The sequence below is a fragment of the Dermacentor andersoni genome, chromosome 1, assembly GCF_023375885.2.
Source record: "Dermacentor andersoni chromosome 1, qqDerAnde1_hic_scaffold, whole genome shotgun sequence".
Lineage (NCBI taxonomy): Eukaryota > Metazoa > Arthropoda > Arachnida > Ixodida > Ixodidae > Dermacentor > Dermacentor andersoni.
Window position 1 is genome coordinate 377,997,488 of NC_092814.1, and position 27,274 is coordinate 378,024,761.

The 27,274-nt window shown below is 43.7% G+C and overlaps 1 protein-coding gene across 4 annotated transcripts in view; it reads right to left on the reverse strand.

Moving 5' to 3' along the window:
• The window catches only part of LOC126518492 (tRNA (34-2'-O)-methyltransferase regulator WDR6), a 255,301-nt gene that overhangs the window by 138,422 nt on the left and 89,605 nt on the right, over positions 1-27,274 (reverse strand). For all 4 annotated transcript variants that reach the window (XR_007596414.3, XM_055064865.2, XM_050168279.3 and 1 more), the window contains exon 8: positions 19,542-19,589. Coding sequence is in view for 3 of the 4 variants with exons in the window: in XM_055064865.2 (XP_054920840.1) it covers positions 19,542-19,589 (48 nt within the window). In the remaining variant the exon portion in view is untranslated. The remainder of the gene's footprint in view (positions 1-19,541; positions 19,590-27,274) is intronic.

The following is a 27,274-nucleotide window of genomic DNA, read 5'->3' on the forward strand; positions in this document are numbered from 1 at the left end:
CATTTCTTGGGCTCCACTCTCACAGAATTTGCTGTAAAACTCCTCAGATGCAGACAGTAAAAATAAACCTAGTTTCTATTTCTCATACTAGCATGTCTGCCTGGCTCCCCTGCTTCAAGAAAGACACAACATAGTGCCAATAAGAATGAGCTCTTGTCTCAGTCCGTACAGGTGACATGACATTGTCTATAACTTTTGGTGCCTCCTTGTGAACCAAGACTGTTCAATGTTGTAATCCAGCGATGCAGAGTCCCAGTGTCAACGGAAACCATTTAACTAGACTAGACCAAAAGTGCAGCAGAAGGCGACGAACCAGCTTGCACCAGCACGGGCCACCTGGGCACACTGAGCTGTTCGACGAGGCCACAAGCAATCGGTCCCTATATGAAGAAAGACTGTCTCCTTACCCAAGCGTCAACTGAATTGCCGAGGATGATGAGCTGTATTGCCTTTCTAATAAGCCTTATCGGTCCAAAGACCTACGCACTGTTAGTCACTAGCAGCACCGCAGCTGCCGTCAGCCAAGACATTTGAGGGACTGAAAGAGCTACTTTGGACTCCCTTGGCTACGCAGCAGCCCGTCAACGCTGAGGGGACCAAGTTTTACAAATGCTGTCAAATAGACAATGAATGTGTGGCTAATCTCATCAGCAAGCACAAGAGGTTAGCACCAACTTGCGACTTCGGAAGTTTTCTTGCCCAATCCCTTCATGACCGATTTGTATGCAGCCTCGAACACGAAGCGAATCAGCAACTCTTGTTCACCAAGTACAAGAAACTAATATTCCAGAGAGCAGTCGAGAAGGTTCTCGCCATGCAGACTGCCTACTAGAAGGGTAGCACTCGCACATTCTTCGGAAAGTGGTGTGTCTAATGTGCACAAGGTGTATGCTGAACTGCATGTATTGTCGTCTTGCTGTTTTTGCTGTGGTTTGCCCAAATATGCGAGCAAAGACTGTCCACACACGCTACAAATGTCAAAAGAAGGGGCGTAGGTCTGTTCTGTTCGCCTGCACCACCTGAGCCAGTTCAAAAGCGGCTGCACCCTCCCATTCATTTCAGCGTGCAGCAATAGCACTGACTCAACCATGCCGTTCATTTCAAAGGGTGCAGGAAAGGGGCAGGGCTAGTTCATGATTTTTCTGCACCCTCTTTACTGGTGGTGCAGACTTAGTGCAGATATGCAGGTGTGAAGAAGCAGTGCAGCAGACGACGTAGCACACAGGCGTAAGCACTGTTAAAACCCCGCCTACAAAACAGGACGTACGAGGTCTTATGTCGACACTGCCAGCTAAGACCTCTGACGAGGCCAAAACCATGGATGCTGCTATGCCTATGCTTACAGCATGTTTGCAGCATTGACAACATTGGGAGATTCGTCTGTGAAGATGACGCCATAGGTGACCTCCTTACAAATGTTGCTGCGCTCGAAAGCTTTGTTGCACGGCTCAAAGAAAGTCTGTAAATAATCAACCTTTTCTTTGTTTTTATTTTTTTAAAGAGTGTAGGCGAGAAAAGAACACTCTAGCATGCTGGTGGGCGCAGATCGCAATACATAACAGATCCCAGTACATGGTGCTGGGATCGCCTCTAATATTTCCGACCAAGCCAGAGAGATCTGTTTTCTTTTCACATTTATTTCGTTGGCAGTTTTGGTTTCTGAGTCTTGCAGAATATTAGCCCTAGTTTAAACTGAAGTCCCTCGCAACTCTGTCGTGCAAAACCATGTCTGGGATCACAAAGTGATGGATCTCAACACTGAATACCAGCATATGTTGGTTTATTCTTTCAACAAATAATGAGCATAAAACGCATTAAGTCTGGTTGAGTGGTCCGTATAGTGAACAGTGGCTTTTCCGTGGCACCTTGAATAAAGCAACAAAAGAATCTTTGGCATGTGCAACACGCGACTTAGCACCATACGCAACAGCCTATAGATAGCTGGCTTCTGTTCCATTGTGATGGTCTTTCGTGTCGGCTTTCCACTCGGCTTGTCATGATCGATCAACATGTGGCACACAACACAGTGCAGTGCTGTGTGATCGAGGAGGCAAGCGAACTTTACCGTGCTGGCTTTGCTCAGCAGGCTCATGCCCTCCGAGATTATGCCGATGCCAATGCCATCTCGGAAGCCACACCTAGCTGCCAGCCTGCGAGGCTCGCTGCAGGGAGAGGGAGTAGTGAATGCATGGTCTGGCCGGGACCTCTGGGATTGCACCAGAGAAATTTCTGAGGCCAGGCCCAGCTGCAGTTGCCTGTGCAGTGTGCCCTAGAGAAAGACAGAAGTGAATGCACCAATCTGTGGCACCTACACGTGTAGCCTCACAGTACGGTGCGATTTGTGCAGGCTTGCACGTGGTCCCCAAGATTGCACTGGGAAGATCTCGGATTCGATGCCCAGCTGTGCCTTCCTGCACAGTGTGCCGTACAGTAGAAGTGTACACTAATCTTTCATACCACCACACATCTCACGCAGCCAGGCACACGCCAGAGAGAAGTGAGTGGAGAAGTGCAATAGTAAGCTGCTGCTTGTGAACAGGTGCGCCGGTCAGAAAGACCAGTGATAGACAAGGTATTCGATGCAGGGATGCGGGAGTTTAGAACTGCCACGGCAAACAAATGCTGAACCACGTGGAAAGCAATGCACATATTCTGCGCAACAGTCGCTTATTTTCTGGTTTTGGAGACGAACCTAGTTCATTATATCCAACGCCAGGACAATTTCACTTCATCAAAATGAGGCTTTAAATACATGTATCTCTATGGGGATTTCAAGGAGAATTTCATTTATTTACTATATTCATTATTTCATTATATCCCATTTCATTATAACGAGGTTCGTGTGTATCCATTGCTGTTATTGAGGCTGGTGATATGTGCAGGTGTGGAAGCTGTGCCTCGTCGGACAAATCAATGATGCGGTGAAGGCTTTGGCAGAGCTATGCGTGCAGTTGTGGTGATAATGTATTGCCACATAAGCTCCCAGTGGAGTACAGAGACCTCAGCATTGATAGAAGCCGGTGAACTGCTCCTTGCATCTAGAATGGTAATGTATGGTGAGTGAGGGCAGAGATATCCGAGGGTTGATGGACTACCTGAGGCACGCTGGGTGTTGATGGTTCATCGGAAAGCATGTATGCTGGCTTCAGTCAGTCGATGGAGATGTGGACGTCCTTCTCTGATACGCAGGGTGAATGTTTTCTCGACACAATGGACAACACGCTAGGGTCCGGTGTAAGGTGGCTGGAAGAAGCCTGAATGGTGTCATCACAGAGAAAGGCATGCGTGCATGTTGCGAGCTCCTTGAAAACAAAGGGTGTTGGCTTAGAATGATGTGCCACTGGCGATGAACGGAGGGTGGTCATGGTACATAGAAGCTGGGCCACGAAATCGGGAGGGATTCAAGGTGGACGTGTCTCAATGCCAAAAGGAAAGGAAGTTTTGCAGCTAGTTGAAGAGGCCACGGTGATGTGATGAGGGACATAAAGTCTGGGTGGTATGGTGAATATGTCGTGGTCCAAAGTGTTTTCTGACCCAGGGAGAGGAAGTTCCTGTAGCTTGAGTGAAGAGCCGTTCTTGAGGAGTTGCAGCAGTTCAGCATTGTATGTGTGAGCCTCAGCAACGATGTCATTAGTCACAGATCAAGAATTTATGAGGGAGACACAGGACAGTGCGACAATGACCACATTAATCTTCCTGCTGACATGCTGGATGTTGATCATAAACAGGCCAATAAACAACAGCTGGTTCTGCAGGACCAGCAGAAGATTATTGCGGTGTTGAGAGAAGGCGTATGTTACAGGTTTGTGGGCAGTATAGATGGTGAAATGCTGGTGAAGGAGCCGATTGGCGCGTATCTGCTTTTCTAGCGCATTACCTGCATATTTCGTCGCCTACTCAAATTTCAATAAAATGAATTTGCTCTCTCATTCAAATTTGATTTTTCCGATTGCCCAATGATTCGGAGAATTTCGCAGCCCCTTCTGTATAAGAAAAATACATAAGTGACTGTATTTATTTTGATAAAAGGTCTAAATTAATATAGCAAATTTTAATATAACAGAGCAAATTGCTGGTTTTACCAACTTCGTTACATCAAGGTTTACCCGTACGAAGTCTTTGCGTGATCCCGAGAAAGTCTTATAATCAGGGTTCCACTGTAGTAGACAAGAGTACCTTACTTAAACGCCTGTAATGTGAGATTGTACATGCTCTGTTGCGTGGGGAAGAATGTGTACTACTGCCACAGAAACACAGCAAAGGATACTTACCGTATTTACTCGCATAATGATCGCACTTCTTTGTTCAGAAAAATTGAAGCTAAATCAGGGGTGCGATCATTACGCGAGTTAAATTTCCCCATCCCGCGTCTGCTGCGGGGCACCAAAACAAAAATGGCGGCCAGCGGAGCAAGCCGAACGCGCCGAATGCGATTTTCTATTTTTCTTCTCGTGAGTACATTACGTGCATTGAAACTGTTTCTTACGTATCAGTAATGAATAATATCGTTAATATCGGCAAGTTCGCAGCAATAACATAGCCATGTCCACTTTGAGGGGACAGAAACAGATGGGCGCGCTTAGCTGCCAGTGACATAGAAACACATGGCCGGCATGCTGTGGAAACTGTGGCATTTGTCTTCACTACTATCCTAATACGGCACGTTTCCGCTAAGGGTGGGTGAATACCTTAGCTCTGTTACAAGTGTCGGCGTATGACTAGGGTACACTTTTAACGTATCAGTGTAAACGTGGCTACTATCGTTGCCGCTCGCGATTTGTTGCGTGCCCACGAGTGCAGATGAGAAAAATCAAAAGGCACCTTTTTTGTTGTTGTTGAGCGCAACCATTATAAAGCCTACACATAATAAAGGCAAGTTTGGTTGCAGCTTTTTTTTTAGTCATGGAAGTGCGGAAAGTGATGAAGGTAATGAAATGAGGCATCTACTTAATGTTTGGTGCGTGCAGACTGCTTGCTTTGTCTTGAAGAGTCGTTCGCATGGCATTCGACAGATGGTAAGTGCGATCATTATTAGCTAGACTTGGCGCACGACATTTCGCTGCGGCAAGTTCGGGGTGCGATCATTGCACGGGAAATTAAAAAAACAGAATTTTGATGACAAAATTCAGGGGTACGATCATTACGCGAGTGCGATTATTATGCGAGTAAATACGATAGTTTCAAGGAAATTTCAACCAAAGAAGCTCACAATTGGCCTTTGAACTTTCAAGAATACTTCTTGTAGGCATTCTGTTTCTATTCTGATTCTATGTTTTTTTTGTTTTAAAGGCTACTTTATAAAATTACTGCAGTCAAACCCACTTCTTATGGTCCCAGATATAACGATCTATCAGTAAAACGACCACCATTTCACAGCATTTACTATTTTCCGACCCTGCCTATAGAAACTTCATCAAGATGTAACAAACACATTAAAAAGCAGTGTACTTTTACAACGAACAAATTTGTTTCTCTATGACTAACACTTCAAACCAAGTCGCTGTAAATGAAGGGCGCATGTGAAGTTCCGAAGCGCAGAAGCTCTACTAAGCTAGGTGCACAGCAGTGCAGAATCGGCGGTTACAGTTTGTCGATGTTTCATTTATGTTATTACTGATAGCGTCTCATGATGACAGTCTGCCTTTCGAAATTTAAACTTTTTTGGCCAAGCAACATACAAAAATGTAACTTCGTGGTTCTCAGCATGAGTGTGGCCGGTGCTGCCCCTGTAATGGCAAGTCCTTTGCAAAGTACTGGCATGCTACAGTAGTTTCTGCTCCCAGCTAACTAGAACACTTCACTATTGTATGCAGAATCCACTCATCCCGCTGAGAGTAAAATATATCACACTCTAGAAGAAAAAGTGAAGGCAGATGCACTCATAGTTTTGAAATGGCAGGTGATCGGAACCGGTCATGGGCACTGTTTCAAAGGGGATAGGACGCTGCATTTCTCTCTTTAGATGACATTTTTAACGGAAACTTGCAGTTAGATGTAGAAAAGTACTGGGAACAAAAATGAAGGTACTGAAAATCCTATTTATGGACCAAAGTGGTGTCAAATTGCAATGGCCGACGCCAGCTAGTGTGGTTCATTTTTGAGTGTTTTGCAGGGTGAGTCCACATATAACGACCTACTGATAAAACTTTTTGCAGAACTATCAAGTTCCTTATAAGCAGGTTCAACTGCATATGCCATCTCATACATAAGAATATTCATATCATGAGTGCATGAAATATGAAGGAAAAAACAGGTGTCATGTTTGTCTTGATAATTCAGTGCTCAGCGATGTCTTCGATTCTTTGCAGCATTTCTTGCTTTGCAATATGAAATCTTGCTTTGTTGTTTTACAGCCAGGTCTTGCATAATCTTTTCATGTAGTACTATGTCGTTTATGTTTACAGAGCAAGATAGCCAGTTGTGGTGGCTCAGTGGCTACGTATTGTGCTGAGAGCACGAGGTCGCAGGTTCAATTCCTGGCTGCAATAAAAGTATTCCAATAAAGGTGGAATGCAAAAACGCTCATGCAAGGTGCCTTATGTGCACATTAAAGGGATACTGAACAAAAATATTCAAAGTGAGAGAACAAGGTGTCTACTACGTTGACATTTCCAAATTCCCTGAGTTTTCCAGGTTTTCCCTGAGTGCCACTGCAAGATTCCGTGAGTGACCCAGAAATTTGTTTTACGTAAAGATGGGCTGACACCATGTCGCCCAATGCTGTCACTCTCTAGCAAGCATGTTAAAAAAAACGACTTAATCTAGTTTTAATAGTAAGAAGCAGCGTTTATTTTGTTCCAAAGGAAAACAGAAGGCAGGAGTTAGTATAATGCACAGCGAATAAAATATCTTTGAAAAAAATGGTAAAACCCATTGCAAATTGAGTCGCGTATTCTCAAATAAAAATAAAAAGGAAATGCATACAGAAGCAACTATTTTCAAATATGAGCTGTTTCTATCAACTTATAGCAAGCTCATTGGTATGAGGCCCGAACTTTGTAAACAAGTGAGATTATCTCTCAGCAGCTCGAAAGTCAACCTCAACTGTCCTGACATACTGTCAGCTCGCGTACAAAGCCTCATTGTTGCGTTTCACTGCTTTTAAGTGTTTATTTGGTTTGGATGATGGTCACCTGCATCTTGGCGTCAACGACCACTTTGTTTTTTGTGCTCAAGCTCCTTGAAAGAAGCGATGGCATGCTTCCTCTCCTGTTCATTCCTCAATGTGAAGGTCCTTTGTGTTCCCATCCTCCTTCCGCCACGTGTTTGCCTCACAGACCATTTGAAGCATCGTCTTGGTCAGTTGTACAGACAATGTCCGATTTTTCAAACGCCCTAGGGGCCGCGAAAACGTCTGAAAAATCGGGCAGTTCGAAAAAAAGAACACATGTCTTTTATTGCCCTTATGGGTTTAAATCACCAAAGGCTCATCCGAAAAAGTTCTGAAGGCCTGCCAGTACACTTATTAGGCATATCGGTGCTCCTACTTTGACAGGAGATGACGGGTGCATGCATGTATAATTAGGGAATACATAATGTGTTAAAGAGAACAGATTGGTGGGCTAGTTGGCACTACATAATTAGCACTGCGTCTTCGTTTCCTTCTCTTGTTCTCATGTTCTTTTTTTTTTTGCGCTTTGTCTCAACATAATGTGTCCCATAAAAATGACCCCTTACGCTACTTGGTATGCTTCACCGCAATACATTTAGTATGCTTCACCGCATGACACTATTGTACTAGGGCAAAACTAACTTTCGCAAACCGGCTCAATGTGCTGGCTTGCCCGTGAGAAATTCATAAGGGCATTCCTTCCATATCTATACCATACCATATCCTTCGAAGCTTCGGCTCTGCCGGAGCTTCAAAGGATATGTTACAGGCCACCAAGCGCTTCCTCTACGTTTTGCACAGAACTTCATGACCTGCTTAACAACATCGTAACAAGGTCTCCACACTCACCAATTTTCTTAATGGGGGATTTCAATTCAGGTCACCGTTGAACCATTAGGGTTACAGAATGGGTACCAAGAGAAGAGAAACGCAATCGAGGACAACAGAACACTAGGTGGAGCGATGAAATTAGGAAATTTGCGGGTGCTAGTTGGAATCGGTTGGTGCAGGACAGGGGTAATTGGAGATCGCAGGGAGAGGCCTTCGTCCTGCAGTGGACATAAAACAGGCTGATGATGATGAAACTGGTCCTATCTTGTACCAACTGTATCCAGCTCATTCAGTGATAGCAAGGCATTTCTCGATTTGTTTTGATTTCCATCTTACTCAGCTGATTACTCAACCAACTCGAACTACAGCAACCCGTGCTAACATCCTCGACTTAGTTTAGACTAACGCTCCCGATCTTGTTAATTCTTGAAGTATTTTGCCAGGGCGTAGCGATCATTGTTTTATTCATTTCCAGCTTAAAGAAAAAGTTAACCGTCCCAATAGCAAACAAAAATACATTTGGGACTACAGTAAAGCCGACTACGCGTCAACTTGAAGCTTTTGCAGAAGAATATATGCCGGACTTTTACACTCGGAGCATTGAACAGAACTGGTCGCTCTTTAAAAATAAAGTTAGGCAATTAGTACAAAAGTACATACCTCTCCGAGTTATTCAGTGTAACTATCGATCAGCATGGTTTAATGCATCTCTAAAACGTATCTTGAACAGGAAGAAGCGGCTGTTTTGCCAAGCTAAAAAACGGAATACAACCGATAGCTGGCGCGCATATCAGCAGGTAGCTTCACTGTTTAAAAACGCAGTCAAAGAAGCTAAATGCATTTTCTTTTACAATACACTTCCACCTCTGCTGACTGAAAATACTAAAAAATTTTGGACAGTTGTCAAGGGTTCCGAATGTAACACAATATCGTTAACTGATGTAGATGGTGCTGTTCTTCCGCACGAAGAATGTTGTTCTGTACTCAATGAAATGTTTTCTAAATCATTTTTGAATAACGTGTTGCCCTGTACTTCTCCACCTGAAGTTGTTAAGATGAATTTTCCTCAGATGGAACCCTTGTTAATTGATTACGATGGTGTCTTGAACTTCATTAGTAAATTAAAAGATTTGTCATCGTCAGGAATTGATGACATTAATTCAAAGTTTTTGAAAAATACCAAAGTGTATTCTATAATTTTGTGCAACATCTTTTCGCAGTGTATTCTGTCGTGCTCATTACCAAAGGATTTTAAAGTCGGCAAGATGGTTCCGTTAATTAAGTCTGGCGACATGCATTCACCTTTAAATTACAGACCAATTTCTCTAACAAGTGTGCCATGCAAAATTCTAGAGCATATAATATACTCTAATCTCATTAACTTCCTAGAAACAAATTCATTCTTTTCATCTTGTCAGCATGGGTTCCGTAAATCGTTTTCCTGTGATACTCACCTTATTTCATTTACACATGACATCTGTGCCAGTTTGGATAATGAATTTTACATTGACACCATTTTCTTAGCCTTTTCTAAAGCATTTGATCTCGTCTCTCACCAATTACATTATCTAAAATTAAATACACTCAACACTGACTGCAATATTATCTCATGGATTGAAAACTTTTCATTCAGTAGAACACAATTTGTCTCTGCTAACAATTTTGACTGTTCACTTTGTCCTGCCAGTTCAGGGATTCCGCAAGGTTCTGTTCTCAGACCCTTGTTTTTTCTCATTTATATTTATGATTTGCCTAACTGCGTAGCGTCCTCCATAAGGTTATTTGCAGACAATCGCGTCATTTACAGAGTAATATCATCAAATTCTGACACTCTAAAATTACAATCTGATCTAACTGGTGCTCTAACTGGTGCAAAACTTGGAAAATGCAACTGAACAGCCAAAAGTGCAAACTAATGACGATTTCCCGCAATACTGCTTCGTCTAACCTATCCAATTATCGAAGTGACTCGAAGAAGTCACTTCCTATAAATACTTAGCCGTCCACATAACATCTGATTTTTCATGGCAAACACACATGAACCACATCACTAACAATGCTAACTGCATGCTTGGTTACCTCTGTCGCAACTTCTCTATGGCCTCTGCTGACTTAAAGCTACTTCTGTACAAAACACTAATACGTCCTAAGCTTGAATATGCCTCTTCTGCCTGGGACCCTGGCCTAGATTGCTTAAAAAATGCAATAGAATCTATACAAAATCTTAGTGCACGTTTCATTCTTATTAACTACAGTGAAACCTCGTTAAACCGTAGTTGGCTGGAGCTCGGAAAAAGTAGGTACTAAACGGTAGTACTGCTTGAACGAAATAGCATGAGATCGCCCACTTACCTGTTAAAAACGGAACTCGGAGAGAGTGCGATGAAAGGGGAAAAACATGCAGTATTTATTTACTTCGCACGACAAACATGTTATTTTCATTTGATGCCGTGGCGGCCTAGCAGTGACGACAGCGGCCTCAAACTTGCTGAAGCTACGAGCGAGCTTTTCAACCAGCCCCCTCTTCTCCGCAAACACTTGCATTGCAGATTCCTTGTTAGTGTTGCATATTCTCTGCGCGTGGGCGCGTTAGCGTTGCAGAAGTGGCGGGGCACCTTTTCATTGCAAGGTGCTGTTCTCATCACAACGACTGCATTTATGAGGCTGACGTAACGCGCAGCTTCTGCCACTGTCGGGCCTGAATCGCCCGAGCTGTCGCTTTCCATGTCGTCCTTATCACTGTCGCTAGGCGACACTTCGGCAACAACAGAGGCAACGATGGCGAAAACTCATACCTCGTAGCCGAAATCTCTTTGCAGTCACAGCAGCGCTGCCAAGCAACTTCTTCATATTCCAAATGCCACACACGACAGTCAGCAGTAGACCCATATCGCGTGCCAGCGCCGACTTTTCGCGTCACATTCGATAGCACGAACGATGTCTAATTTTTTTTCTAAGCTAAGCACCCAGTGTCTTCTATATCAGAGTTTCGGCATGACACGAGTTCTCACTTGCATGGCACGACGCCACAACACTCTCTGGCACGGCGCCGAAATGATGTTGATGTTGATGTGGCTTAACGCGCAAACGCACAGGGCGCTTGGAGGCCGTTGTGCTGATTTCTGAGGCTTGTTGTTATACCGGGCTGCCCGATGGAGACGACGCACCGCCATCCTTGCGCGACGAAAAGTGGAAACATTACGTGTTAAGTGATACGTACGCAATAAGCTGGTATGGTTTATGCGGATACAAAACACATTATGTTAAATGGCTGCTGAGTCAGGGATTTGACTTTACTACTTTTAAAACGAAACTACTGTTTAAGCAGGTACGGTTAACGAGGTTTTACTGTATTCTCGGACATCAAGCGTAGCATCTATGAAGGCTACTTTAAACCTCCCTCTCCTCTCATCTCGTAGGAAGTTAGCACACTTATCACTGCTGCACAAAACTTGTTACTACAATCTGAAATGAATAAGTCTCTGAAGGCGCATATCATCTCATACTGACCATCACCATAAATTGAGCCTTCCACATTGCTGCATGAACCTATTCTTTTATTCATTTATTCCTAAAACTACCAATGAATGGAATCATCTGCCGGCCTCAATTGTTAACATACCCGATACATCTGCTTTCAGAACTGCTATTGAAGAATATTTTTGTTAATTTGCATTTTTTATTTTTTTATTATTATTATAACCTGTCGTCTATACATGTTCTATATTTCGTTCTACTCCCTTCTGCAACACCTTTGGGCCTTGAAGGTACAATAAATAAATAAATAAATAAATAAATAAATAAATAAAAAGGTACAACACGGCTTGTCTCGCCCGACAATGCTTTTTTCACACCCTTGCGCGTAGCAGCATAAAGGCATTCTCCTACGTTGTGCCAAGTGCTTCACTTACAAAGCAGCACACAACACAAACAGCGATTTTGAAGACTTGGGCACAAGCTCCGCTTTCGAAAACAAGAATGCGGTCGTGAGCAAGTGTGCAATTGAGATGTCGTTCGCTGCCATCCGGCGCTGTCCATGCTGGTGGAGAGATGCAGGCAATGGCTGGCACGCTGGTATCTGGCACAGACAACGTCACTTCTTCTAATTCACGGCACTGCCACTAGACACGGTATTTTGTGAAAAATGCATTAAATTAATTCTTTTCCGCTAGTTTCTGCCTGAAAACAAGGTTGTGTCAACAAATTTCAGCACCAAAGCTTTCATTTGGGCTAAAAATCACGGTGGCAAAAGTTTTGTTCAGTATCCCTTTAAGGAAGAACCTCAGGTCGCCAAAATTATTCTGGAGTCCACCACTGCAGTTTCCCTCATAACCCACTGCATAGCTTCAGCATGTTAAACCCCCCAATTTAACAGAGCAAGATAGATGAAAACACTAACTACACTATGAGGAGCAGATGCTAAGGGTACATTCACACATGGTAATGAAATGCAAAAGTTGGCACAAGCCTGCATGGCAAGAGCAAGTAGTTTGCATCTAAGTCCTACCATGTCAAAATTGACATAGGCAATCAGAAGGCCAGAGAGAAGTTGCACAGAAATGTAAGCATCCAGCCCAGTGATTGTAATGTGTCCCATGACAATTGCCTCTTCCAACTCTTGGTATGCTTCACCGCAATACTTAGCGTATGCTTCGCCGCGTAACACTGCTGTATTGAGGCAAAGCTGACTTTCGGGAACCGGCATTATGCAATTAGTCGTGCTTTTCGAGCGTGGAAGCTATTGGGGAAGATTACAAAGGCGGAGTCGGCGCCATTGTTAACATCGGCAAATTGTTTTAACAAAAAACACGGCACCGAACAGCAAAAAGCTTGGTAGCGAATGTCAAAGTAGCTAGGCCTAGCGTTTCTGCAGTTGCCAGTGGATATGCATGCGAGAGCGCCTGTTCTAGGCGGCGAGATAATAAAAATGGCGGCGGTGGTGGCTTCAATCAATAAAGGACGACCTAATAACAAAGAAGATAGGTATAACGCTTACAGGTATTGAAAGACTTCATAGGCTTCGCCGTAAATCTAATAGGAAATCTAGGCTAATTATTATAAAATTTATTCACTATCGAGAAACGTCCATTTTACATGCATCCCACAAACTAAAAGGCTCGTCGTTGACTTTGTCCGAAGACTTTTCAAAGCGCGTCCGTGAGGTGCGTAAACTGTTGTGGGACAGTGCAACGGAAGAAAGAGCAAACGGCACTAAAGTAAAGCTGGTCTTCGATAAAATAAGCATAGATGGTGTTCTGTATGCCTGGGATACAGAAAAAAGAGAGCGTATCAGATTGACCAAAAGAAAAAATAAGTGACAGAAACAACACGATACTACGTCCTTGATAGTCCTAAACGTTAACTGCAGAAGTGTAATTAATAAGGCAACCGAGCTTGAGGGGCTTCTTCTTTCTAACAATTCTGACATTGCTGCGCTGACTGAAACTTGGTTACATGATGAAATTTTTGACAGCGAATTCGTGCCTGCTGGGTACAATGCACTCCGGAAAGACTGCATTGGAAGAGGTGGTGGTATCTGTATTATTTACAAAAAATCATTACGAGTTTTCAGGATGCTTGATGTGTCAAATGTTGAGTGAATTTTTAGTAAAGCTTATTGTGGTCGAACCAGGTACATCATAGGCGTGATGTACAGGCCCCCTTCCTCTTCCCTGTCACTTTTGGATGATCCAAAAGTTTACATGAACACGTATATAAAACCTGGTGATCGGATAATTCTTGCTGGTGATTTCAACCTACCTAATATTGACTGTCCCACAATGTCCCTCGTAAACCATAATGACAAAACAGGTGATGCTATGTTGGATATAGCATTTGCTTTTGATTTATCTCAAGTTGTTGGCGAGTATACTAAGATACACGACAGTTCTAAAGCTACACTAGACCTCTTCTTCGTGAGCGGATCTATTACAGTAAAACCTCATTAATTCAAACTCGGTTAATATGAAATCCCGGATAATTCGAAGGTTTTCTGTGGTCCCAAATTTTTCAATGTAAATTTGACCGGATAATTCATATCAGTGACCTAGGCCAGCCCGGTTAATTCGAAGATTTGGGGTGCTATGCGGCAATTCACGATACCCATTTTACCGCAAACCCGACGAAACGACATAACAATCACAATTATTTATTGACGAAGCGCCTGACTCATAGTACTGCTAGCACAAAAATCAGTCCACGGTACGCACCGCCGAAACGCGCGCCTACAGAGAAGACATGCTTCACTGCAACACAGCGGGCATACTGGTTTTTGCCATGTGCTTTCGTCCCCCACCCCGCAAGCTCCTTGCAGTCGTAGCGTCGGCACGTGTTTCGTGCCGCCGCCACTGGCTGCCATTCGCCCATTCTCTCTTCGCACCTGCGGCGACGTGTGTGCGTGCAACGCTGTTTATTTTTTTTTTGAACTGTGCAGAAGTGCCAGTAAGTGAAGATGCCAAAGTATAATACTTTAACGCTGAAACAGAAGTTCTGCTTGATCCAAGAAGCAGGTAAGAACGCGTGTTCCAAGACCCGAGTTGGCTGAAAGGCACAGCGTGCCGCCTCTCGACGTTGTCCACAATATTGAAGAACAAGTCGAAGGTACTGGAAGCCTACAGCAAGATATATTCTTCGTAGCGGTCGTGAGTACGGGCTCCCACATACCAAGATGTGGAATCAGCTTAACTTTGCTGGCTGCAGAAGGCAAACGGAGCCCACCTTCCCGTCAATGGAACGATACTGCGGGAGAAGGCCAACGACTTGGCTCTACAACTCGGGCACGAAGAGTTCAAGTGTAGCAATGGATGGTTCAGCCGTTTTAAAGAGCACAATAATTTGACCTTTGTAGCCGTCTGTGGCGAGAGCGGCAGTGCAAACGAAAGCGTCGTTGACAACTGGAAAAAACACACGTTGGCTCCATTGCTTAGCGAGTACGGTGCAGACGATGTGTACAACCTTGACGAGGCAGCCCTTTTTTACAAGATGCTGCCCACAAAAACGTTCGCAGCAAAGGATACCACAGTCAAGGGTCGAAAGCAGGGCAAGGAAAGAATTACCGTTCTGTTCGGTGAGAACATGTGCGGTAAACACAAGTTACCGCTACTCGTAGTTGGAAAGAGTGGGAAGCCTCCCTGCTTTAAAAATGCACAGCTGCCGCCAAGGAATGAGCTATCTACCGGCACAACAAGAAAGCCTGGGTCACAGGTGCAATATCTGAAGATTACGCTCGGCAGCTTGACTGCAAGTTCGTGGCCACAGGCAGGAATGTACTCTTCGTTGTTGATAATTGTCCGGCTCATGGTGACATCCCACACCTGAAAGCTATCGGGATGGTATTTCTTCCTCCGAACACCATGTCAATCTCGCAGCCAATGAACCAAGGCATCATTCACCACACAAGGAAGATTTACTGCCACCACCTGCTCAAGCACATGCTCGTTTGCTACGAAAATGGCAAGAACTCCATCGACCTCTTCGGGGCCATATGTCTTATTGTGTATGCATGGAAGCAAGTGGAACCCACTTTGATCATGCGGTGTTTAATTTTGAGCACGCTGGTTTCTCGAAGGAAAGCACCGTCAACACTGGTGCTGACTATTCAGACTATTCATGCGCACTTGACGAAGAAGGAGCCGAGTATTGTGACCGCATCAATGCAGTCTGCGCAGAGGATAGCAAATCCAGTGCAGTCGCTTTCACCGAGTACCTGAACTTTGAAAATGATCAACAAATGTGCTACTCAGACTTGGAGAGTGAAGCTACCACTAATGCGACCATGTGCGATGACAACTACGACGCTAACGAGCCCTCCCGAGCACCCGCTCTCAGGGAAGTTATCGGATCGCTGAACATTATCCACAGTTTTGTTGAGTGCCATGATGGAAATTCTTAAATGCTGCACGTAGTTTGCCAACTAGAAAACGTGACCCTTGAAGCCTCGAACTGCAGGACGTGGCAAACCAGCATCTCTGATTACTTTAAATAATCCAAAGATCGCCAAATAAAGGTTGTGCATTCCTGCAGCGAAATTTTTTGCCTAGGTTGCCTTTTTGTGTGTGTTCGGTTAATTTGAAAACCCACTCAATTCGAAGATCTTTTGCAGTCCCGATGACTTCGAATCAACGAGGGTTTACTGTAGTACTAAATCAAAATGCGAAATTGTCACAGGAATCTCCAATCACCAGGCCATACTTCTTACCTTATCTGACACTGCTATCGACAGAAATCGAAAACACTCTTAACTTCTCATGTGCAGATGACACATCGATAATCGATGTCTTAGCCTTTCATTTTGATAGTTTTTCAAAGTCAACAGCAAATGTAGATGATTTGTGGATTTCCTTCAAGGATCCCGTATTGATGTGTATTGAACGTTTTGTGCCAAGCATTATTAAAAAGGTAAAATGTGAGAATCCCTGGATTTCTCGTACTTCAATACAGATGCACAGAAAATTAAAATGATTGAAAAAGAGAAAGCAAGCAGTTAACCGTCCTAGGTGTCTGCAAGAAAAAATTTCCGTTCTTACTGTTCAATATAAAAGTCAGATAGCACTCGATAAAGAAAATTATTTTGGCAACTTGTTGCTTAACTTCATTTCAACTTTACCGGAAAAATTCTGGCGTACAATCTCTCTAGTATCCAGAGATTCTCATGCGTTTGAAGTCAACGGAACTCCAACCCATAACGAAAAAGAAATATCATCTGCTTTTAATGAACACTTCAAATTTGTTTTCACTAATGATAATGGCATACTGCCCACTTTCAAAACATGTTTACCTCCGATGCATGATCTTGTTATCAGCGAGTAAGGTATTATTAAAATGCTTTTGAATCTCAATACCAAGAAGTTTCCCGGGCCCGATAACATACCAAATGCATACCTAACTAGGTATGCAGAATGGGTAGCCAAGTGCTTGTTTATATTATTGTCAAGATCTCTAAATGAAGGACAGGTTCTGAAAGACTGGAGGATGGCCAGAGTTCAACCAGTACATAAAAACAGTAAAAAATAGTGCATCAATAATTATAGACCAATCTCACTAACATCGACAACTTGCAAAATTACGGAGCACATAATACATACTCACATCTCTGATTTTCTTGAAAAACATGATTTTACTACAAATCTTCAGCACGGATTCCGGAAAGGCTATTCTACTTGCACTCAATTAGTCCAAACTATACATGACTTTGCTAACTCTATTAATAATGGGAACCCAACAGATGCCATATTTATGGATTTTGCAAAAGCATTTGATAAAAGTTTCTCACAAAAAGCTGCTTTCCAAAACTATTAGCACAATAAAAAATAAAAAGGTTACTAATTGGATTTCAGCTTACTTGAGTAACCGTCAACAATATGTCACTTTTCGTGATCATTCATCTCAGTCTCTTTCTGTTGACTCTGGCGTCCCTCAGGGTTCGGTGCTTGGGCCACTTCTATTCATCATTTATATAAACGACATCATAAAATACATTCCAGTTCATATTAAATTATATGCTGATGATTGCGTGCTCTACTCAGAAATTAAAACAATAGCAGATGAAACAACACTGAGCGAGGATTTCCAAAAGATTACTGAATGGTGTGATGCCTGGTAGATGCCAATAAATTTTCAAAAAAACCGTTTACATGAGAATAATCCGCAAGAAAAATCCCCTCATATTCCAATATTCTTTTGCTAACAATATCCTTTCCGAAGTTGCACAATACAAATATCTAGGATTATGGATTACTAATGACCTTGACTGGACTAAACACATTCAAGTTATAAGCAATGCTAACCGTAAACTTTTTTTTTCTTAGGCGAGCGCTAAAACTCTCCACACTCAGAGTCCGGCTCTAGCTAACAAATCGGTTGTCCTTCCAATGTTAGATTATGCGGTGATAATTTGGGATCCATTTACTAAAACGAACATTAATAAAATTGAAAAAGTACAAAAGAAAGCAGTTCGTTTTCTTTACAAAATTATGGATGCACATCAGTAACTGATCTGTTAAATAGGGCTGGTTTGATATCTGTATCCAAAAGAAATCGCATTTCCCAACTTAAGTTCTTATACCAATTAATCAAAGGTCATTTTAAGATTAATACTGACGGACTAATATCATTCTCTTCAGGTTACACTACAAGACGTCATAATCTCACAATCACCTCTGTTGGTCAGCGTAATAACTGCTTTAAATATTCATTTTTTCCCAGAACAGTAACGGAACAGAAATGACTTACTCACGATCAAGTACTACAGCAATCACTCACGTCATTCACCAGAAGCCTCAGTGTCCATTAACATCTATTTTCTGTTGTATTCATTCCCTGCTGCCCATATAGTTACTAATTTCTTATTGTTATCAACTTTATGCCTCTTACATTTTGTATTACTGTATTACTCAATATTTTATATGTTCCCGAATAATTAAGATATGCCATAAACCTTACAGTGCTGCTATGTCTACTCCTATGCTGCACTGCCATCATTGAACTTTTTTCTCTCAAATGCTGATTCTTTTTGTTTGTTCGCTAATCATTTGCGGCCTTTATTTTTTTCTGGCTTCTTTTGTAAATATTTGACCAGTGCTTGTATCTGTACGCCCACCCTGCGAAAATCCCTTCCTATGATTGCAGTATCATTAAATAAATAAATAAAAATGACAATTGCCCCTTCCCATGCTTGTTATGCTTCACCGCGTCACACTGTTGTACCGAGGCGAAGCTGACTTTCGGGAACCGGCATTGTGCAACGCGCCCTGCTTTCCGAGCTTCGAAGCCAATCGCGAGGACCAGAAAGGCGGAGTCGGAGCCATTGCTGACAGCGGCGAATCCTTTCAATGAAAAATCAGGCACCGAATAGCAAGAGGCTTAATAGCGAACGTTGAAGCAGCCAGGCCTAGCATTGCCGCGGTGGTGGCTACGGCTGTCAGCGGATCTGCGTGCGAGTGCCCGTTCGAAGCGGCGAGGTAATCAAAATCAAAGGTGGCGGCTTTGGTTAATGCCGTTTCAGACCTGCGGTCACGGCAAAAATTCCGTACAATCGGACGGCGAAGGGTTCTTGCGTTCGAAATTTTAGACGTTCTTATGCACTGGCCCTATGGGGTACTTGGTAGTGCGGCGAAGCCGTCTGGAAGCCATCCGAACTATCGGACGCCCGGAACGCCGGTCGTTGACTGTAAAGAGCAGCATCGGCATGCTTAGCACGTCGTTTGGTAGAAATCCACGTGCGCGTTCTGCCAAAAACAATGGCAACTTATTCAGACGTCGACACGGCGTCAAAGACGATTCGTTACGATTCCTCTGTTACTCGAGCCAGCGTTACCACGACTTTCGCTCCCTTTCGACAAAATTACAGCTAATTTTCCCCGATAGAAGCACAAATTCTCTTAGCTTTCCCTTAGTATATTTCCAGACAGCAAAATCTCTGAGAATTCCCGGTTTTCCCGATTGGTAGACACCCTGAAAATAGTGTAAATGGCGCCATTTAAGGGTGTAAATGGCGCAACAGAGGACTAAGCTGTACACACAATGACTTTCATGTTTTGCGAAACACACATGAGCAACACACTGAGAAACACAAAGGAAGCACCACTGGATCACAACTCACCGCAAGCGTCTCATCTTCATTGACAGCAAGGCACCAAATGCTGCCACCCTTGATTTGGTGAGAAAAAGTAAAGGACAAATTTCATCAATTATTAAAACACAGAAATAAAGTAAGCATAGAGTGGTAAATTAGTTTTCAAGTATAATAGACATACCACTCTTACCAATAGCACAGCTGTGATAGATGAGAAAATGCAAACATCAGGTGCTATAGTACCTGCAACACACAAGGCTGCATGCATTTACTTTATGTCCTTTTCTGTTCACTTTAATGTGGTAGCGTTAAGGGCCCTGTGTCGCATAAAGTCCAGTGTCAGCATCTTGCGTCAGACGTCATTTAGCGAAAAATCATTCTGAACCACAACCACGCAGCTCTCCACGTGGCGCAGAGGCATTACTGAACTAATGAAATTCCTCAAAGTACGATGGATCAGAAAAATTGTGAAGTACAACCTCACACAACCTACAGACATGACAGCATCAGATTATAATTTGAATATACCAGAAAGCATAATTCTGCTACATGGAAACTCTAACGTAAACCCCTTTTCCAGAATTTCTACCATTCACAGAGCGGCCGGCTGCGCTCTGTTCCTTGCAACAACACCATCCAGATGGCGCTCGCCTCCGTGCATCCACAGCCCATGCAAGAGGCTGCGTTTCTACCAGAAAGGTCGCCCGCTCACCTTCGTGCATAGTGTCTGTCACCAGCGTTTCATGGTAAACGTTACGGTTACATAAGCTGCAGTTGCCAGGAAGCAAGAGAAGCAGTCAGGGATCTTTGAATGCTATCATGTTCCACTCTTAAAGGCGAAGCTTAAGCGTCCTCCAAATTTTTAAGACATAATAATTTACATGCCTTATGCTGAGCACTTATATCTGTCTCTTAACGATCAGAAATACCTACCGTTTCAACTCAGTACATTTGTACACAATCATGAAAATCGTTTCAATGTCCCTTTAAGTATAATACAGCAGACTTCCGTTAATTTGACTTGAGTTAATTTAACCGAGCCCAAATGTTCCAGGTAGCGTCCTTACATTTGTATTGGCCAATACTTCCGTAATTTTGCTCCCGAAATTGGCCCTCACCGGATAATTGGTCCATGATTGGTAAGCATGCACGCATGTGACCCCAATGAGCCCATTTGTGATCCCAACGACTGTATCAGTCTTATACCCCTGACACACGGGCACTCTAAAGTCCTTTAGGTAAGGGGACATCTACCGGAAAGGCGTTCAAGTGCAGTGACACACGACAAAGGAGTATCTCCTTTACGGCAAAGTTACTTTGCGGGAAAGGAGATCGCGCAACTACTTTTCGAGCGGAAAAGGAGTTACTCTCGCACACAGCGTGCACAACTCGTCAATAGAAGGAAACCTGCCACACAACTACGGTGCCCATAGGTATTTTTTTTACCTTGCCAAAATGTTTTAATTGTTAGCGGTAATACAATTAGTCGAATAGTGAAGATTTCCTCTAGCTATACTCTCAAACGCTCTCATAACGTCGCTAGTGCCGCCATGTTGAATTCCGGCAATGTCGTCGTTGTTTGCAACTCCTTTTCCGCTCGAAAAGTAGTTGCGCGATCTCCTTTCCCAAAAAGGAACTTTGCCGTAAAGAAGATACTCCTTTGTCATGTGTCACTGCACTTGAACGCCTTTCCGGTAGATGTCCCCTTACCTAAAGGCCTTTAGAGTGCCCGTATGTCAGGGGTATTAGTGGTATTAGGATAGTGAAAGAGTCCAAGACACAGTGGTGGGAATAGCCAAGAGCATTTTGAAGCAGATTTTGTAGCAGTCAACGATGACAATTCTGAATGGTTGTCTCAAACAGACACCATTCCTCTGCATCGAGAATGGTTACAGAATACTGGCACACATCATTGCGGATATTCTTGAGGAACACAATCCACCATATGTGCTACATAAGGCATTTTTTCTTTGAAACCTGAACAGCACATATTGAATGAACAAGGCCTTAATTTTAAGGAAGGGGATGGCTCTCGGCCACTGTTGGGCATTAGGTGGGAAAGGAATCTAGGTTCCCAGAGTGTTGTATGAGGCACATCTTAATTTCAGTCTATGGTCTTCCGCTTTATGAAGACGCTGGTATTACTAGGTGCATGTTCAGTTCCATTGCTCTCGTGTGGGCTGGTCGACCGACCCCTCCTACACTTCTCGAAACAAGCCACTTTATCTGCCATTAGTCACGATAGCTTTCTGTAAGGGGTGTGCGAATATTAGGAAATTTCGAATATTATCGAATATTACAGCTTTGATATTCGTATTCTATTTGAAAACTAAGTACCGTATTTACTCGCATAATGATCACACTTTTTTGGCCAAAAATTGGTGCGAATTCAGGGGTGCGATCATTAGGCAGATTAAATTTCCCGCGAAAAGAAAACATTTTTTTTCATTCAGCATTTGCTGCGGGATAACAAGAGGTCAAAAATAGGCAGCTGCGGCTTAACAGTGCGGGACACTAAAACAAAAATGGCGGCTGGTGGAGGGTACACTTCTAACGCATCAGTGTAAATGTGGCTACTATCGTTGCCGCTCGCGATTTCTTGCATGCCCACGAGTGCAGACGAGAACAATCGAAAAGCGCCTTTTTTGTTGTTGTTGACTACAACCTTTATAAAGCCTACAAATAATAAAGCCAAGGCAAGTTTGGTTGTAGCTTTTTTTTTCATGGAAGTGCGGAAAGTGATGAAAGGAATGAAATGGGGCATCTGCTTAAGAATGTTCGGTGCGTGCAGAACACTTGGTATGTTTGAAGAGTCGTTCGCATAGCATTCAACAGCCTTCGACAGATGGTAAGTGCAATCATCATTAGCTAGACTTGGCACACAACATATCGCTGTGGCAAGTTTGGGGTGCGATCATTACACGGGAAAAGAAAAAAATCCAATTTTGACGACAAAATTCAGAGGTGCGATCATTACGCGAGTGCAATCATTATGCAAGTAAATCATCATCGTCAGCCTGGTTACGCCCACCATAGGGCAAAGGCCTCTCCCATACTTCTCCAACTACCCCGGTCATGTACTAATGGTGGCCATGTTGTCCCTGCAAACTTCTAATCTCATCCGCCCACCTAACTTTCTGCCGCCCTCTGCTACGCTTCCCTTCCCTTGGAATCCATTCTGTAACTCTTAATGACCATCGGTTATCTTCCCTCCTCATTACGTGTCCTGCCCTTGCCCATTTCTTTTTCTTGATTTCAACTAAGATATCATTAACTGGCGTTTGTTCCCTCACCCAATCTGCTCTTTTCTTATCCCTTAACGTTACACCTATCATTCTTCTTTCCATAGCTCGTTGCGTTGTCCTCAATTTAAGTAGAACCCTTTTCGTAAGCCTCCAGGTTTCTGCCCCATACGTGAGTACTGGTAAGACACAGCTGTTATAAACTTTTCTCTTGAGGGATAATGGCAACCTGCTGTTCATGATCTGAGAATGCCTGCCAAATGCACCCCAGCCCATTCTTATTCTGATTATTTCAGTCTCATGATCCGGATCCGCAGTCACTACCTGTCCTAAGTAGATGTATTCCCTTACCACTTCCAGTGCCTCACTACCTATCGTAAACTGCTGTTCTCTTCCGAGACTGTTATACATTACTTTAGTTTTCTGCAGATTAATTTTTAGACCCACCCTTCTGCTTTGCCTCTCCAGGTCAGTGAGCATGCATTGCAATTGGTCCCCTGATTACTAAGCAAGGCATATCATCAGTGAATCGCAAGTTACTAAGGTATTCTTCATTAACTCTTATCCCCAATTCTTCACAATCCAGGTCTCTGAATACCTCCTGTAAAACGCTGTGAATAGCATTGGAGATCGTATCTCCCTGCCTGACACCCTTCTTTATTGGGATTTGTTGCTCTCTTTATGGAGGACTACGGTGGCTGTGGAGCCGCTATAGATATCTTTCAGTATTTTGGATACGGCTCGTCTACACCCTGATTCCGTAATGCCTCCATGACTGCTGAGGTTTCGACAGAATCAAACGCTTTCTCGTAATCAAAGAAAGCTATATATAAAGGTTGGTTACATTCCGCACATTTTTCTATCACCTGATTGATAGTGTGAATATGGTCTATTGTTGAGCAGCCTTTACGGAATACTGCCTATTCCTTTGGTTGACGGAAGTCTAAGGTGTTCCTGATTCTATTTGCAATTACCTTCGTAAATACTTTGTAGGCAACGGACAGTAAGCTGATCGGTCTATAATTTTTTAAGTCTTTGGAGTCCCCTTTCTTATGGATTAGGATTATGTTAGCGTTTTTCCAAGATTCCGGTACGCTCGAAGTCATGAGGCATTGCGTATACAGCGTGGCCAGTTTCTCTAGCACAATCTGCCCACCATTCTTCAACAAATTTGCTGTTACCTGATCCTCCCCAGCTGCCTTCCCCCTTTGCATAGCTCCCAAGGCTTTCTTTACTTCTTCCGGCGTTACCTGTGGGATTTCAAATTCCTCTAGACTACTCTCTTCCATTATCATTGTGGGTGCCACTGGTACTGTATAAATCTCTATAGAACTCCTCAGCCACTTGAACTATCTCATCCATATTAGTAATGATATTGCCGGCTTTGTCTCTTAACGCATACATCTGATTCTTGCCAATTCCTAGTTTCTTCTTCACTGCTTTTAGGCTTCCTCCGTTTCTGAGAGCATGTTCAATTCTATCCATATTATACTTCCTTATGTCAGCTGTCTTACGCTTGTTGATTAACTTCGAAAGTTCTGCCAGTTCTATTCTAGCTGTAGGGTTAGAGGCTTTCATACATTGGCGTTTCTTGATCAGATCTTTCGTCTCCTGCGATAGCTTACTGGTATCCTGTCTAACGGAGTTGCCACCGACTTCTATTGCACACTCCTTAATGATGCCCACAAGATTGTCGTTCATTGTTTCAACACTAAGGTCCTCTTCCTGAGTTAAAGCTGAATACCTGTTCTGTAGCGTAATCTGGAATTCATCTATTTTCCCTCTTGCCGCTAACTTATTGATCGGCTTCTTATGTACCAGTTTCTTCCGTTACCCCCTCAGGTCTAGGCTAATTCGAGTTCTCACCATCCTATGGTCACTGCAGCGCACCTCGCCGAGCACATCCACATCTTGTATGATGCCAGGGTTAGGGCAGAGTATGAAGTCTATTTCATTTCTAGTCTCGCAGTTCGGGCTCCTCCACGTCCACTTTTGGCTATCCCGCTTGCGGAAGAAGGTATTCATTATCCGCATATTATTCTGTTCCGCAAACTCTACTAATAACTCTCCCCTGCTATTCCTAGTGCCTATGCCATATTCCTCCACTGCCTTGTCTCCAGCCTGCTTCTTGCCTACCTTGGCATTGAAGTCACCCATCAGTATGGTGTATGCAAGTAAATACGGTATTAGAAAATTTTTGAATATTCGATTGGATACAAATATTCAAATTAAATCTAATTAAATCGCTGTACGTGAGTAAACATGATTCTTGGCATTTATTTCTATTTATTCTAAGAAAGTGTGCCTGATTTATGCTGAATATTGTGATAATTGCATGCTGTTGGCGCGAGGGTGCACTCTTGCAGGTTCCACTCCCAATCCTGAGTTTATTGCTTGACAGCAAATGCGATAAGTGACGACAGGTACAGGGTCAAATGCCTCTGAGTTTACAGGAAATTGATGCGGTATTATACAGTCAAATCTTGATGCAACGAATTTCAAGAGACTGCTAAAAATTGTTCGTTATTTTGAAACATGGTAATAGTGAAAAAAAAACTAATTTTCATGAAAAATCGTAAATGCAACAAAAGGAGTCTCCTACCTTTGCTAGGAACACATCTGCAAAATGTGCTAATGTTTAATGTCTAACAAGCACGGAAAAAACACTTAGTATTCGGGAATGAATGCATGTTTATTTCAAGAAATCCGTAATCTATGCCTGGTGGGTGCCACTCAACTGCTGCAAGACGAACGCTTCAATGTTGTCGACATTCTTGAGCACTGCTTCGGTGGCACTGTTGCACCTGGAAAGGTAAGTGCACATCTTTCTTACGCACTCCATAATGTCAGAGTTGGACACTGATTCTTTGCGTTGGCTCGCGGGCGCTGTCTCAGTGTTGTCTTCACTATCGGTGTCCTTGTCGCTGTTACCTTCATCCCGACGAACAGCATTCACGATCTCGTCGGTCGTCAGTTATGCCGACGTCCATACATCGTCGTCGTACTGCACGTAGTCTTGAAATGTTACCGACGCATCCATAGTGAGGCTTTCTACGACATCGTCCTGTATGTCACTCAAATCGCAACCTTCGCTGTCTTGTGCACTTTAAAGTTCAGGTGGCATCGCAGGCAGGCCTGCCTGCCTCGAGAAGTTCTGGATGGTGGTTGCTGTCATGCTCCACCAGGCCCCGGTAACCGTTTCCACAGCCTCTCGCACATTGATGGAGGTTGGCAGCTTCATTTGAAGATTAATCAGCAGTCACTGAACGAGACACCTCCAGTAATGAGCCTTTACGCTCTTTACGACTCCTTGGTCGAGTGGCTGGAGCAAGGATGTACAATTGGGAGGCAGGAATTCCAGCTGCACATTTGTCAACCAAAGATTAACAAGGTGAGCCAAGCAGTTATCAGCAATAATGAGGATTTTCATGCCCGTGCTCATCTGATTGTCGACCCTGATTAGCCATGCTGAGAACAGATCTTGCATCACCCACGTGCGTGCATTGGCCCGGTAATTGCACGGTAGCAGCACCACATTCTTCATGCAGCAGGGCCTCTTGTATTTGCCGATCACCAAGGACTTTAGCTTCTTGGTACCTCTGGTACTGCAGCAGAGCAACACAGTGTCAGGATTGGGGGTTCAATCCCATTGCTCGTAACCCGTTGTCAAGATTGGAGTCCGGCATGAATTCGAAGGTAGCTGGCCCATGCCGTCGTCCAACTTATCCACGCTGAGGAAGTTGATGAAGGGAAGGACTGCTTCTCATCGAGAACGAGGGATAAGGGTTTATTTACAGTATTTACATGCAGTTCATCAGTCTAGCATGACTGCGAGAGAAAGTACGTCAGTCTAACACGACTGCTTGAGAGAGTGTCTCAGTCTAACATGACTGCTTAAGAAAGTGTCCTGAGCATCCGCACAACAGCCGTTTATAAACACTCGGTCCTCCCCCGATCCCAAGGTGGTGGAAACGCTCGTCCAGTCATCGTAAACAAGCCGCCTCTCCGTGAGACGGTTTACACACACACACAGGTGCATGGTCCGGAGCCGACGTCAGAGGGGCTTCGTAGAACTCGGAGCCGACCCGCGCAGTGTACCCGGGTAGCCTTTGTCTTGCGTCTTGGTCGGCGCGTGGGAAGGGGTGTCTGACGACGTTCCCGCGGCAACTCCCCCACTCATAGCAGATCAGGTCCGTGTTGGGGAGTTCGGTAACAATAGTTGGCCCGCCGAACTCATTCAGTCACAACGGCGACGAGGCTAGAGCGTAACGCCAAGGAAAGTTGCCGCCACTGTCGAAACTGGCCGGCAAAACTTGCACTGCAGCTGGCCGTTCTTAACAACAGAAATTCGGACATTGGACTGCTTCCACCCTTGAAACTGCTTCTCTTAAAATGCATATTCTCGTCAGGGACCATCTGGTAGATAAACATCAGCATTGAAGATATCACCTGCAGAATATGAAGCGACGGTTTCGCAGAACTTGTCGTCCCTCCACGCAGCCGCACTTCCTGCATCTG